At 40.7% G+C, this 14076-nt stretch overlaps 2 protein-coding genes across 5 annotated transcripts in view; one reads left to right on the top strand and one right to left on the bottom strand.

Annotated features, from left to right (window-relative positions):
- MLH1 (mutL homolog 1) overlaps positions 1 to 8655 on the bottom strand; it is a 57776-nt gene extending 49121 nt beyond the window's left edge. The window contains exons 1-3 of one of the 4 annotated variants that reach the window (XM_003826110.5): positions 7811 to 8655; positions 4776 to 4866; positions 517 to 615 (exon numbers count right to left, since the gene is read on the bottom strand). In XM_003826110.5, coding sequence (XP_003826158.2) covers positions 517 to 615; positions 4776 to 4866; positions 7811 to 7926 — 306 coding nt within the window. In that variant the 5' untranslated portion in view covers positions 7927 to 8655. Of the gene's footprint in view, positions 1 to 516; positions 616 to 4775; positions 4867 to 7583; positions 7670 to 7810 lie in introns of those variants that run through there. The other 3 variants (XM_008951571.5, XM_063602242.1, XM_034956102.3) reach the window with 3 other exon arrangements.
- Positions 8399 to 13565, top strand: EPM2AIP1 (EPM2A interacting protein 1). Its single transcript, XM_034956104.3, has one exon. The coding sequence runs from the start codon at positions 8399 to 8401 to the stop codon at positions 10220 to 10222; it is 1824 nt and encodes a 607-aa protein (XP_034811995.1). The 3' UTR covers positions 10223 to 13565.
- Positions 13566 to 14076: the final 511 nt, after the last annotated feature.

Raw genomic sequence — 14076 nt, 5'->3', positions numbered from 1 at the left:
GTTTGCTCCATCAGGATTTAGGTAAGATCTATACATTGGACCTGGTTCATATGTCCCTTAAATGTCTTTTAATCTACAGGTTCTTTACTCCTTTCTCTATTCTTTTTTCCCTGCTGTCTATCTGTTGAAGGGAACAAGTCTTTTTCCATGTAGTCTCCCAATCTCAGTATCATTTACCATGCTTCCTTGTCTCCTATATTTTTCATATATTGGTACTTAGATCTAAGTAATGATCAGATTCACATTTGATTTTTTGACAAGAAAACTTCATAGGCGGTACTGGGTACTTCCATCAAGAAACATATATCAGAGGTCTCTGCAGGTAAAATAGTTTATTTATGAACAATTCTCAGTCTTAGAAAGTTAAAGTTCATTAAGTTTGTTCAGATTTGCATACATTTAACAAGTAAAAGGTACCAAACCTTATTTATCTATGTTGAGAAATACATACTAACAAATGACAGACAATGTCATCACAGGAGGATATTTTACACATTTCTTGAATCTTTAGCTTACCTCACCTCGAAAGCCATAGGTAGAAATACTGGCTAAATCCTCAAAGGACTGCAGTTTACTAGTAGTGAACCTTTCACATACAATATCCAGATCTTCTTTCTGTTAGATACCAAAAAGATGAGTAAATAATCATGTTACTCATTTTTCCAAATCTCTTTGAATTCCCATTTTCTTGATTTAATCCAGGAAAAAAAATCCTCTTAGAAGAGTTTTTTTTTCTTTTCTTGTTTTTTTTTTTTTTTTTTTTTTGAGACAGAGTCTTGCTCTGTCACCCAGGCTGAAGTGCAGTGGCGAGATCTCAGCTCACTGCAACCTCCGCCTCCCGGGTTCAAGCAATTCTCATGTCTCAGCCCCCAGAGTGGCTGGGATTACAGGTATGCGCCACCATGCTCGGTTAATTTTTTCTTGTATTTTTAGTAGAGATGGGGCTTCACCATGCTGGCCATGCTGGTCTCGAACTCCTGATCTCAAATGATCTGGCTGCCTTGACCTCCCAAAGCACTGGGATTACAGGCATGAACTACCACACCTGGCCTTAATTTCTTATATTTTTAGTAGAGATGAGGTTTCACCATGTTGCCCAAGCTGGTCTCAAACACATGAGCTCAAGTGATTTACCCACCTCAGCCTCCCGAAGTGCTGGGACTACAGGTGTGAGCCACCATGCCCAGCCTGAGAAGAGCTTTAAAATTAGCAGTAACTTCCTTGTTTGGAATCCAGAATACCACACTGTCCTGGTGTTCCTCCTTTCTTACTAGGTGGCTCCTTCTCAGTCACTGCTGTTTCTGCCTCATGTCCTCACTTGACATCAGAGTCACCCAAGACTCCTTCCTTGGACCTCTTCTCTATCTACACATACTCTCTTGATTATCTCATTCAGTCTCAGGGCTTTTTGTTGTTTGTTTAATTGACAAGCTTCTTTATTAAAAATCTCCAAGGCTGGGTGCAGTGGCTCACACCTATAATCCCAGCACTTTGGGAGGCTGAGACAGGAGGACTGCTTGAGGTCAGGAGTTCAAGACCAGCCTTGGCAACAAAGCAAGGCCCTATTTCTACAAAAACAAAAATAGGCATGGTGGTGTGAACCTACAGTTACTACTTCAGCTGGCTGAGATGACAGAACTGCTTGAGCCCAGGAGTTCAAGGTTACAGTGAGCTATGCTTACACTACTGCACTCCAGTGTGGGCGACAGAGTGAGACCTTGCCTCTAAAAAAGGGGAAAAAAAAATTCTAATTTTTCAATGAACTCAAATTTACAAGAAAAAAACAAACAACCCCATCAAAAAGTGAGTGAAGGATATGAACAGACACTTCTCAAAAGAAGACATTTATGCAGCCAAAAAACACATGAAAAAATGCTCATCATCACTGGCCATCAGAGAAATGCAAATCAAAACCACAATGAGATACCATCTCACACGAGTTAGAATGGCGATCATTAAAAAGTCAGGAAACAACAGCTGCTGGAGAGGATGTGGAGAAATAGGAACACTTTTACACTGTTGGTGGGACTGTAAACTAGTTCAACCATTGTGGAAGTCAGTGTGGCAATTCCTCAGGGATCTAGAACTAGAAATACCATTTGACCCAGCCATCCCATTACTGGGTATATACCCAAAGGATTATAAATCATGCTGCTATAAAGACACATGCACACGTATGTTTACTGCAGCACTATTCGCAATAGCAAAGACTTGGAACCAACCCAAATGTCCAACAATGATAGACTGGATTAAGAAAATGTGGCACATATACACCATGGAATACTATGCAGCCACAAAAAATGATGAGTTCATGTCCTTTGCAGGGACATGGATGAAGCTGGAAACCATCATTCTCAGCAAACTATCACAAGGACAAAAAACCAAACACCGCATGTGCTCACTCATAGGTGGGAATTGAACAATAAGAACACATGGACACAGGAAGGGGAACATCACACACTGGGGACTGTTGTGGGGTGGGGGAGGGGGGAGGGATAGCATTAGGAGAGATACCTAATGCTAAATGACGAGTTAATGGGTGCAGCACACCAACATGGCACATGTATACATATGTAACAAACCTGCCTGTTGTGCACATGTACCCTAAAACTTAAAGTATAATAATAAAATTTTAAAAAATTGCAGTAAAATATATGTAACAGAAAATTTTCCATCTTAACCATTTTTAAATGTACAGTTCTGCGCCATTAACTATATTCACACTGCTGTGTTAACTATCATCATGATCCATCTCCAGAATTTTTTCATCTTCCCCAAACAGAAACTCTGTACCCAATAAACAATAATTTCCATTCTCCTCGCTCCCCCGGCCCTGGGCAACCTCCACTCTACTGTCTCTATGAATGTGACTACTCTAGGAACCTCATAAGAGGAATCATACAATATTTGTCCTTTAGTGACCAACTTATTTAACTTAACATGATGTCTTCAAGGTTCGTATATGTTGCAACATGTGTCAACATTTTATTTCTATTTAAGGCTGAAATTATTCCATTTTGTTTATCCATTCATCCACTGATGGACACTTAGGTTGCTTTCACCTTTTGGCTACTGTAAATAATGCTGCCATGAATATGAGCGTACAAATATCTGCTTGCATCCCTTCTTTGGGGAATAACTCAGAAGTGGAATTACTGGATTATATAATTATGTTTAATTTTTTGAGGAATCACCACAGCATTTTCCACAGCACCCTGCACTATTTTACATTCCCTCTAGCAATACACAAGAATTCCAATCTCTACATCCTTGCAAACACTTGTTTTTGTTTTTGATAACAGCCATCCTAATAGGTGTGAAGTGGTATCTCATTGTGGTTTTCATTCATTTTCCTAATGACCAATAATGTTGAGCATCTTTTCAGGTGAGTCTCAAGGCTTTTTTTTTTTTTGATGGAGTTTCGCTCTTGTTGCCCAAGCTGGAGTGCAACAGTGTGATCTCGGCTCATCGCAACCTCCACCTCCCAGGTTCAAGCGATTCTCCTGCCTCAGCCTCCCGAGTAGCTGGGATTACAGGCATGTGCCACCACGCCCGGCTAATTATATATTTTTAGTAGAGATGGGGTTTCTCCATGTTGGTCAGGCTGGTCTCGAACTCCCGACCTCAGGTGATCTGCCCGCCTTGGCCTCCCAAAGTGCTGGGATTACAGGTGTGAGCCACCATGCCCATCCTTCTCGTGGCTTTTAATACCATTAAAATGCAGACAACTACCAAATATTCATCCCTAAATCTCTACCCTGCACTCCAAACTCACATAAACATCCAACTAACAGGCATCTTAAATTGAACATGCCCCAAAATGAACTTCTGATCTCTCTGAAAATCTGCTTCTTTCATAGTCTTTCCCATCTTAGTAAATGGCAACTCCTTCCATTTAGCAGACCAAAACCTTGAAATCATTCCTGATTCCTCTTTCTCTTCATACCCTATATCAGCAAATTCTGAGAACTTTGCCTCCATAATTAACCCAGAATCTCACTGCTTCTTACATCTCTACTGTGACCAAGCAGTTTGCAGGACAGACTGCTTCTGCCCTGTCCTGCTATTTTCCACACAGAAAGACAAAGGATTAAAAAAAAAACAACTCACCACACCACGTAACCTCTGCTTAAAACCCTCTAACAGTATCCCACCATATTCAGAAAAAAAGCTAAAGATTTTACCTTGGCCCACAAGGATTTACATGTTTTCACTCAGACCTCATCTCCTATTACTCTTTCCTTTTCAGCCTCTAGACAAACTGGCCTCCTTGATAGTCCTTTAACATGTCAGGTATGCTTCCATTTAATAGTCTTTGCGTATATTGTTCTGTATGCCAAGAATACCTTTAAATAGCCTCACAACTTGCTCCTTGACTTCCACCGGTCTCTCAAATATCACATCCACATTGAAGCCTTCCTGAACTACTCAATTTAATTGCAACCTTTCTGGCTTGCACACTCCTATCTTCCTCCCTGCTTTAGTTTTCTCCACAGCACTTAATGCTATCTAATATAATATTTATTATACCCATTTTGTCTCCCACCACTATAATGTAAGCATCAGAAGAGAATAGATTTTAATCTATTTTATTCACTGACACATCCCCTGAACAGTGCCCAGCAAATAATAGGTACTCAATAAATATTTATTGTTGGTGTTGAATTTTTCAGTGAAAAAATCCCATCTGCAAAAGCCTAGTTTCCAGAACAGAGAAAGGTCCTGACTCTTCCATGAAGCGCACAAACATCCTGCTACTTTGAGGTTTTACTTACCCTGATCCCGGTGCCATTGTCTTGGATCTGAATCAACTTCAGGCCTCCCTCTTTAACAATCACTTGAATACTTGTGGATTTTGCATCTAAACTGGCAAATCAAACAGAAAATAATTTATCAGTCTGCAACTACTCTAATGTACATATTTTAATATGAGCCAAGCAATGATAACAAACTCCAAATACAAACAATAGTGCCTCATTAACGTGTTTTTCCTTTGTCTTACAGGCTCATACACTGTATGAGTTTACATATTGTGTGAGAGAGAGGGAAGAGACGGGCAGAGCAACCATCATTTCTAATAGGACATTCAGCACTATTTCTGTTCCTCTAGGAAAGACAGCAAGTGAAGTTAAAAATAGATTTCTTTTGGCAGATGTCTCTTCTCAACTAATTTTACTTTTACCTGAACTTTATTCAGCCTCAGGTTCCTAAGTGACTCTAATAAAATGTCACTAAATAATGTCACTAAAAAATAAAATTCTGAATGATTTTCTCTACTATTCCCTTTTATATTTACGATGGAGGGGGAAAAAAAGTAATGCAGAAAATTAATAAATCTTTAGGAAGTCAATAAATTTTCTGGCCAGGCGCAATGGCTCACACCCATAATCCCAGCACTTTGGGAGGCCAAGGCGGGTGGATCACCTGAGGTCAGGAGTTTGAGACCAGCCTGACCAACATGGAGAAACCCCATTTGTACTAAAAATACAAAATTAGCCAGGCATGGTGACGCATGCCTGTAATCCCAGCTACTCAGGAGGCTAAGGCAGGAGAATCACTTGAACCCAGGAGGCGGAGGTTGCAGTGAGCTGAGATCGCGCCATTGAACTCCAACCTGGGCAACAAGGGCAAAACTCTGTCTCAAAAAAAAAAAAAAACCCCCCAAAAAAAGAAGTCAATAAATTTTTTGTGCTTTCAAAGAGTAGCCTACAAGCACAGACCAACTGCTAGAGAAAATAAATTTTCTAGCAGGGGCTGCATGAGAAAGAGTTATCTATTCCCCACACAGACAGTTCTTTATTCAGAAATAAGATAATAGGCTGGGCACGGGGGCTCACGCCTGTAATCCCAACACTTGGGGAGGCTGAGGTGGGCGGATCACCTGAGGTCAGGAGTTCAAGACCAGCCAGGCCAACATGGCGAAACCCCGTCTCTACTAAAAATAAAAAAATTAGCCGGGTGTGGTCATGCACGCCTGTACTCCCAGCTACTTGGGAGGCTGAGGCAGGAAGATCGCTTGAAACCAGGAGGCAGAGGTTGCCCTGAGCCAAGATCACGCCACTGCACTTCCGCCTGGGCAAAAGAGTAAGACTTCATCTTAAAAAAAAAAGAAAGAAGACAATAAGTTACTTAAATATTATAGACATTTCTCATGAGCCCCTGTATTGAAGTTGTATTAGTCATCTCAACTTACATATTAAAAAGAGTATAACAGGACTCCATATAAAAATCTCCACTTGAGCCGGGCGCGGTGGCTCATGCTTGTAATCCCAGCACTTTGGGAGGCCAAGGCGGGCGGATCACCTGAGGTCAGGAAATCGAGACCATCCTGGCTAACATGGTGAAACCCTGTCTCTATTAAAAATACAAAAAACTGCAGGGCGCGGTGGCTCACGCCTGTAATCCCAGCACTTTGGAAGGCTGAGGCAGGCGGTTCACCTGAGATCGGGAGTTTTGACACCAGCCTGACCAACATGGAGAAATCCCATCTCTACTAAAAATACAAAATTAGCCAGGTGTGGTGGCACATGCCTATAGTCCTAGCTACTCGGGAGGCTGAGGCAGGAGAATCTCCCTTGAACCTGTGAGGAGGAGGCTGCAGTCAGCTGAGATCGCGCCACTGCACTCCAGCCTGGGTGACAAAGTGAGACTCTGTCTAAAAAAAAAAAAAAAATCTCCACTTAAGTAATTAATTACAAGCCACCAGCTAGTATGTTTAGTTTTGTTTTACAGTATTCTGGCACAGTACAATAACAGGCCCAGTTGTCCTGTCAATTCATTCTAACACAGTAGAAACAAAAGCCAGTCTGCCATTGCTTCTGTTACTACTATTACAAGTGAAAAGGAAAAAACATCCCCAGGTTCCTTGCTCCTTCTTTCATCTACCTTCCAATTCTCTTCCTTTCCTTCAGTGGTCCTTTCTACCCACTGTTCTCTCAGTCCCATTGCCCTGAATAGTTTATACTTTCACAATAAATCCCTCTAGAAACCTACCACTCCAAACTGAAGCATTCTTTTTTCTATTAACGTACGGACTTCACTAACAACTGATTTTAACAAAATAATCTGACATAACGTTTAGGTGTATTTTGGGCTTGTCTTTTTGGAAGTTTATAGTCTGCACTCACTTTTCCTTCCACATGTTTCAAATCTCTTCCCTCCACATTTTTTGTCACAGTTATAAGCTTCAAAATCCAAGGATGACCCATAAAATCTGGTATCTTCGAAGTGCGTCCTCCGAAATAAAGGACAGGAAAACACTAAGAGGGGTCACTAATTTAACAATAGGGTAATCAGAAGTCAAGCCCAAAGTGCATCAGCCTGTCCTAAAACTACAAACGATTTGTTTTGAAAGAAACTCAAAATGAATTGTGCCTTTGGATGTGAACAGATGATTTCTGGAATGAATGAAAAGCAAGAAAACAGTAACACAGTATCCTCTGAAAAAAGGTTTTTCTCCCCATCTTAAGCTTTTATACATCTTTTAACTTCGCATGTTCTGCATACATAATTTTAAATTAAGTGGCTTCCTTACTTAGTTAACGGTACCATTAAGACAACACTACGTATATTCCTCCACTTACACTCCAAACAACCCTTAAAAGGTTTCGGGGGAGAGCGGTAAAGAAACACACGGTTTGCGGAAAGGGAGAATGCCTGACTGGCACGTCAGGGAACCCCGCGGCCTCCGCCGTTGTGGGCATGCGCTGTACATGCCTCTGCCCGGGCAAAGAGGCGTGTCCGCGCCATTGAGTGACGCGGCCCGTTAAGTCGTAGCCCTTAAGTGAGCCCGGCTCGACTCCCTCCGTACCAGTTCTCAATCATCTCTTTGATAGCATTAGCTGGCCGCTGGATAACTTCCCCCGCCGCGATGCGGTTCACCACTGTCTCGTCCAGCCGCCGAATAACCCCTGCCACGAACGACATTTTGGCGCCAGAAGAGCCAAGGAAACGTCTAGATGCTCAACGGAAGTGCCTTCAGCCAATCACCTCAGTGCCTCGTGCTCACGTTCTTCCTTCAGCTGTAGCTTACGCCATCCAGCCCCACCCTTCAGCGGCAGCTATTGATTGGACAGCTTGAATGCCAGTCAAATTTCTCAACTCTGTGGGTTGCTGGGTCTCTTCGTCCCTCCCTCAAGCGGCTACTGCCCGCTACCTAGAAGGATATGCGCTTGCGCGTTAGAGAGATCACTGTCCGCTCTTCCTATTGGTTCGTTTTTAGGAGCTCGGGGACTAGGAAATATCCAGCCAATAGGAGCAGAGATGCTGGAACCGGGCTTGTGTGCCTCTGCTGAGGTGATCTGGCGCAGAGCGGAGGAGGTGCTTGGCGCTTCTCAGGCTCCTCCTCTCCCCTTGCGGCCTTTCTAACGTTGGCCCTGCTCTTGTGGCCTCCCGCAGAATGTGGATGACGCCCAAAAGAAGCAAGATGGAAGTCGACGAGGCTCTAGTTTTCCGGCCCGAGTGGACCCAGCGTTATTTGGTGGTGGAGCCTCCGGAGGGCGATGGGGCCCTGTGCCTGGTCTGTCGCCGCCTCATCGTAGCTACCCGCGAACGCGACGTCAGGCGCCACTACGAGGCTGAGCACGAATACTACGAGCGGTATGTGGCGGACGGCGAGCGCGCGGCCCTGGTGGAGCGTCTGCGTCAGGGCGACTTGCCCGTGGCCTCCTTCACTCCTGAAGAGAGAGCTGCTCGTGCAGGCCTCGGGCTCTGCCGCCTCTTGGCCTTGAAGGGTCGCGGCTGGGGTGAGGGGGACTTTGTATACCAGTGCATGGAGGTGTTGCTGAGAGAGGTACTGCCCGAGCATGTAAGCGTCCTGCAAGGCGTTGACTTATCTCCAGAGATCACAAGGCAGAGGATCCTGAGCATTGACAGGAATCTACGCAACCAGCTTTTTAACCGAGCCAGGGATTTTAAAGCCTATTCTCTTGCCTTGGACGACCAGGCTTTTGTGGCCTATGAGAACTACCTCCTGGTCTTTATCCGCGGTGTAGGCCCTGAGTTGGAGGTGCAAGAAGATCTTCTGACCATAATCAACCTGACTCATCATTTCAGTGTTGGTGCGCTCATGTCGGCAATCCTAGAGGCCCTGCAGACAGCAGGGCTTAGCTTGCAGAGAATGGTTGGACTGACCACGACCCATACTTTGAGGATGATTGGTGAGAACTCAGGACTCGTCTCATACATGAGAGAAAAGGCCGTAAGCCCCAACTGTTGGAATGTCATTCATTATTCAGGATTTCTTCACTTGGAACTGTTGAGCTCCTATGATGTAGATGTTAATCAGATCATAAATACCATATCCGAATGGATAGTTTTGATTAAGACCAGAGGCGTTAGGCGACCTGAATTTCAGACTTTACTAACGGAATCTGAATCAGAGCATGGTGAAAGGGTTAATGGACGATGTCTGAACAATTGGCTTAGGAGAGGGAAAACTTTAAAACTAATATTCTCTCTAAGAAAAGAAATGGAAGCGTTCTTGGTTTCAGTAGGGGCAACAACAGTCCACTTCTCAGACAAACAATGGCTTTGTGACTTTGGCTTCTTGGTGGACATTATGGAACACCTTCGAGAACTCAGTGAAGAATTACGAGTTAGTAAAGTCTTTGCTGCTGCTGCCTTTGACCATATTTGTACTTTCGAAGTTAAGCTGAATTTATTTCAAAGACATATTGAGGAAAAAAATCTAACAGACTTTCCTGCCCTCAGAGAAGTTGTTGATGAGCTAAAACAGCAAAATAAGGAAGATCAAAAAATATTTGATCCTGATAGGTATCAAATGGTGATCTGTCGTCTCCAAAAAGAATTTGAGAGACATTTTAAGGACCTCAGGTTCATTAAAAAGGACTTAGAACTTTTTTCAAATCCATTTAACTTTAAACCTGAATATGCACCTATTTCAGTGAGGGTGGAGCTAACAAAACTTCAGGCAAACACTAATCTTTGGAATGAATACAGAATCAAAGACTTGGGGCAGTTTTATGCTGGATTGTCTGCTGAATCCTACCCAATTATCAAAGGGGTTGCCTGTAAGGTGGCATCCTTGTTTGATAGTAACCAAATCTGTGAAAAGGCTTTTTCATATTTGACTCGAAACCAACACACTTTGAGTCAGCCATTAACAGATGAGCATCTCCAAGCCCTGTTTCGGGTTGCCACAACTGAAATGGAGCCCGGTTGGGATGATCTTGTGAGAGAAAGAAATGAATCTAATCCATAAGGCTTTGTAGTACAAGATTGAAAAACTCAACAAGAATTTAATTCTAAAAGCAAAAACTGGTTTGAGTTTTCAAGTTTACTAATTTGGATTGTGAGAAAGTACCAAGTACCAGCCGTCCAAACTGATCACAATTAAAATTCTGACAGTTGCCTTTTTTTTCATCTCAAATGGCAGCATGGGACTGAAACATGAGAATGCCACCTTTTTTAAAACTTAGTTTAGTGACAAAGTCATTGTCTTTTATGATATAGTTAATTTTAAAGAGATTTAGTATTAATGTGAGTTGAATTTGCAGTCTGTTTTTTAGGTGTTCTGAAGATAAATGCCAAAAATTTCAGCTCTTATTTTAATGGAGTGTTAAAATTCTGATTCATATAGTCTTAAATTATCAACTCCTTAAATGTGCTTTTGAACCAATTTGCAGAAACTCACATAGCAAGTTCATAAGTTTCCAAAAAGGAAGCCCATACATAACAGTGGAGGTGTTTTGTCTAACTATCAAAATGTTTGAGACTTTTTTTTTAAACATTTCTGAGTTCGAAGGTAATATTGACAGATTTCTTCCCTCTTCCCTCCCCATCACCCACCTCAGTGATACCACATTACTGATAGAGGAAGTCATTAGAATCATTTTTAAGTTGCAATTTGGAGATAAGACTAATTATTGGGGGTTTTCCTTGGATTTTTTTTTTTTTTAATAACTGCGGGCTATTTTATCAGCTTGCCTATTAAAGGACTATGGTAAGTATAGAATCTTAATGGTTGCCAGTTAGTAATTCTTTTTTTTTTTTTTTACTGTAGACACAAGTTTGGCCCTATCAAAAACGATGAGGAAAAAAGATTGCACTCCAGGATTAGGAGGTGTGAGATATTTTAGCTTTTTTGTCTTATCTGCGTGGGTATTGCTGCTTTATTTTAAAAAATCCTGCCTACAGTAAACACTTTGTTTTAAAATGATACAGTATCAGATTTTGTTAGATGCTAGAAATGGATTTATTCTAAAATTTGGAACTGTTGTACACATTCTATATTTAAGATAGCACATAAGTAGAAATATTTAAAAGCAGTCTTATTCACAGATTGCAGTAATTCTGTATTTCTATTAAGATAATCTGCTTTGTGCCAAAACAGTAATTTCCAAACTTCTGTTCACCATGAAAAGGCAATCTTAAAGTTCATTATGTAAAACTAATTATAAACAGGACCCAATTTATATTCATAGATCCTCTCAAGTATTATACAATTTAAAAACTCATGTTCCAAAGTCCTGTCTTAACTATTGAAACACCTTAATCTGTGGTTACTAATCCAGCAAATTCAAGGAACCAGGCTATAACTAAGAATTTAGGTGGAATTGAGGTCTGGGCAATTAAAATAAATGGCATAAGAGCCTAAAAACCAAAGTTGTGCCAGTGGCTTTCAACTAGAGGCAGTAACCTGTCCTTCCAGAGGATGCTGAGAAATGTGTAGGGGCACTTTTTTGGTTGTCATATTTACTAGGGGCTTCTGTTGGCATTTAAGCCTAAAGACACTCACCCCTGCAGTGCATGGGACAGCCTGGCACAATGAAGAATTAGCCCTCCCAAAATGTAGATTATTTTATTTCAAGGGATAGGGCAGATTACCATTAGAAGCAAAAATAAAAGTACAAGCTGGGCAAACTGACAGAATACTAGATAGGAGAGACTAATTCCAACCTTCTAAATTTGGCTAGTAAAGTGCAATAAAGGCATTGATAAGTTCTGTTAGCTCACAATAGCACTTGTAAATCAGGAATTAATAATTGAATCAGATTTAAGGGCTCTGTCCTGTTATACATATTTAAGGCAGAAAAAAAGTTACATGTCGATTAGGTACTTATCAAGAATGGTCAAGCTGAGATTTTGGTTAATAGAGTAAGCTTACATATCTAGAGAAACAACATAGTGGAAAACCGAAAAAAAACCAGAAAAATCTATCGGTAATTTCCCAATAGCTTTGAATATTCACGGCAGAGCTTTATTACTTGAGAGAAAGACTGGAAGACCTGAAAGCCACTTCTGCTTTCTAACCCCAGTTCCTTAAATATTGAAATCTTGTACATTTTGTGAAATTCCAGTATGTTTTGCTTAAGGTGTTAATAAAATTAGTTTGCATCATGTAGTCATTGAGTGAGGGGGAGATATAAGCCAAGGATTTTAAATTGACCCTTAGCTATACAGAATTTGCTATAAGCTAGTCTTGTTTGTTAAAAAAAAAAAAAAGAAAAAGAAAAAAGTGTATTTTACTGTTTTCTGTATTAAGTAATTCTGTAACTGCATGGCAGTCTTTTTTTTTTTAAATAAATATAGTTGTTACTGGTCCTGTTGTAGCAGTGAATATAGTTAAAATACGTACATTAAAAAAAAAATTCTTAGGTCCTTACCAGTTACTGTCCTATAGCTCATTCCTACTAGTTTTCTTGACAAATTTGTATTCCCAGTGTCCCGTATTGCCACTCAAATTGCTCTACTATGCTAAGTCCTTGTTAATAGTCTTACTCTCCTTGAAACACTTGAACACTTGATTACTTTAGCTTTGAGGAGATACCATCTCCAGGTGTGCTTTCTTAGTCTTTGCAGGCACCTCTTCCCTTCAATATCTGTTCTTCGTATTTTTTAAAAAAATTTGTTTTAGACTGCCTTGTTCTGTGTCATCTCGCTAGCTGATCTCATTTCCTTCCATGGTTTCCTTACCATTTATATGCAAATGACTCAGATTCATATCTCCTTTCTAGATCTTCCCTAATTGATGTATCTAATTGCTAACAAATGCTCTTTGCTGTCTCAGGCACTACATGTCATTGATCTTGCCCCCAATCCTGCTCCTCCTCTCATGTTTCCTCTTTCACTAAATGGCATTACCACTACCAACCATTCTCCAATGCTACCATTTTAATTCAGGCCATCAACCTACCTAAATTATAGCAACAGCCTCCTTATTAGTCTCCCTGTTTTTTATTTTTATTCCTTTCTACACTACAACCAAATTGCTCCAAAAGACTTACTGATCATGTCACTGCATTGCTTTCACCATTGCTCTTAGGGTACAATACAAATTTATCTTCATCTTTAAGGTCTCAGTATGCCACTTCATCTAGGAAACCTTCATTGATGCCCTCTAGATTAGGTGCCCTTACTATCCATTCCCTATACACCCTGTTCTTTCCCAGACATACACTTGGCACACTTTATTGTTACTGCTTATTGATCACTGCTAGACTGTAAGCTTTGTAAGGGCAGGGACCATATAAGCCTTGTTCACTGTTATATCTCTAGTGCTTAGCACAATGCCTGGCATTTCAATAAATGTTTGGACAAACGAATATTTGTGTAGTGTTTTACAATTTTTGAAGCTTTTTCACAGTCTTATTTGACCTTCACAGTCATTCTGCCTTAGACTGTCCATTGGGTAACTTTTATCCACATATTACTAATTGAAAAATGAAGACAAGTTCTTTGTAACTAGGGACCTCATTGTTGTGTTCTCAGAATTTAGTGTAGTGCTTAGCATGTGACTTAAATATGTATTATGTGACTGTTAAACAAATTGTGGTTTTCTGTGTTGTATGAAAGGAGAGAAGGATAACAAATTGTGGTTTTCCCTGGTAAACACAGTAAGTAGTAAACTCAGGATTCAAAACCAGATATACACACCAAATCCACTATGTAATATTAAGTTTGCATATCCATGTATAGAATCTTATTTTTTTTTTACCCTTTGTAAACAGTGTCATATATATATATATATATATATTTTTTTTTTTTTTTTAATTTCCAAAGGAACCTACATATAGAGGGAAAAGATTAGACAACTACTTAGTGAACTAAAACAAT

This window comes from Pan paniscus, chromosome 2, assembly GCF_029289425.2.
Source record: "Pan paniscus chromosome 2, NHGRI_mPanPan1-v2.0_pri, whole genome shotgun sequence".
Lineage (NCBI taxonomy): Eukaryota > Metazoa > Chordata > Mammalia > Primates > Hominidae > Pan > Pan paniscus.
Note: the sequence above shows the minus strand (reverse complement) of the source record. Positions and strands in the feature narration are given on the sequence as shown.

Bases quoted from the DNA above. Each gene is read 5' to 3' on its own strand.
- EPM2AIP1 (XM_034956104.3), top strand. From the start codon at position 8,399: ATGTGGATGACGCCCAAAAGAAGCAAGATGGAAGTCGACGAGGCTCTA.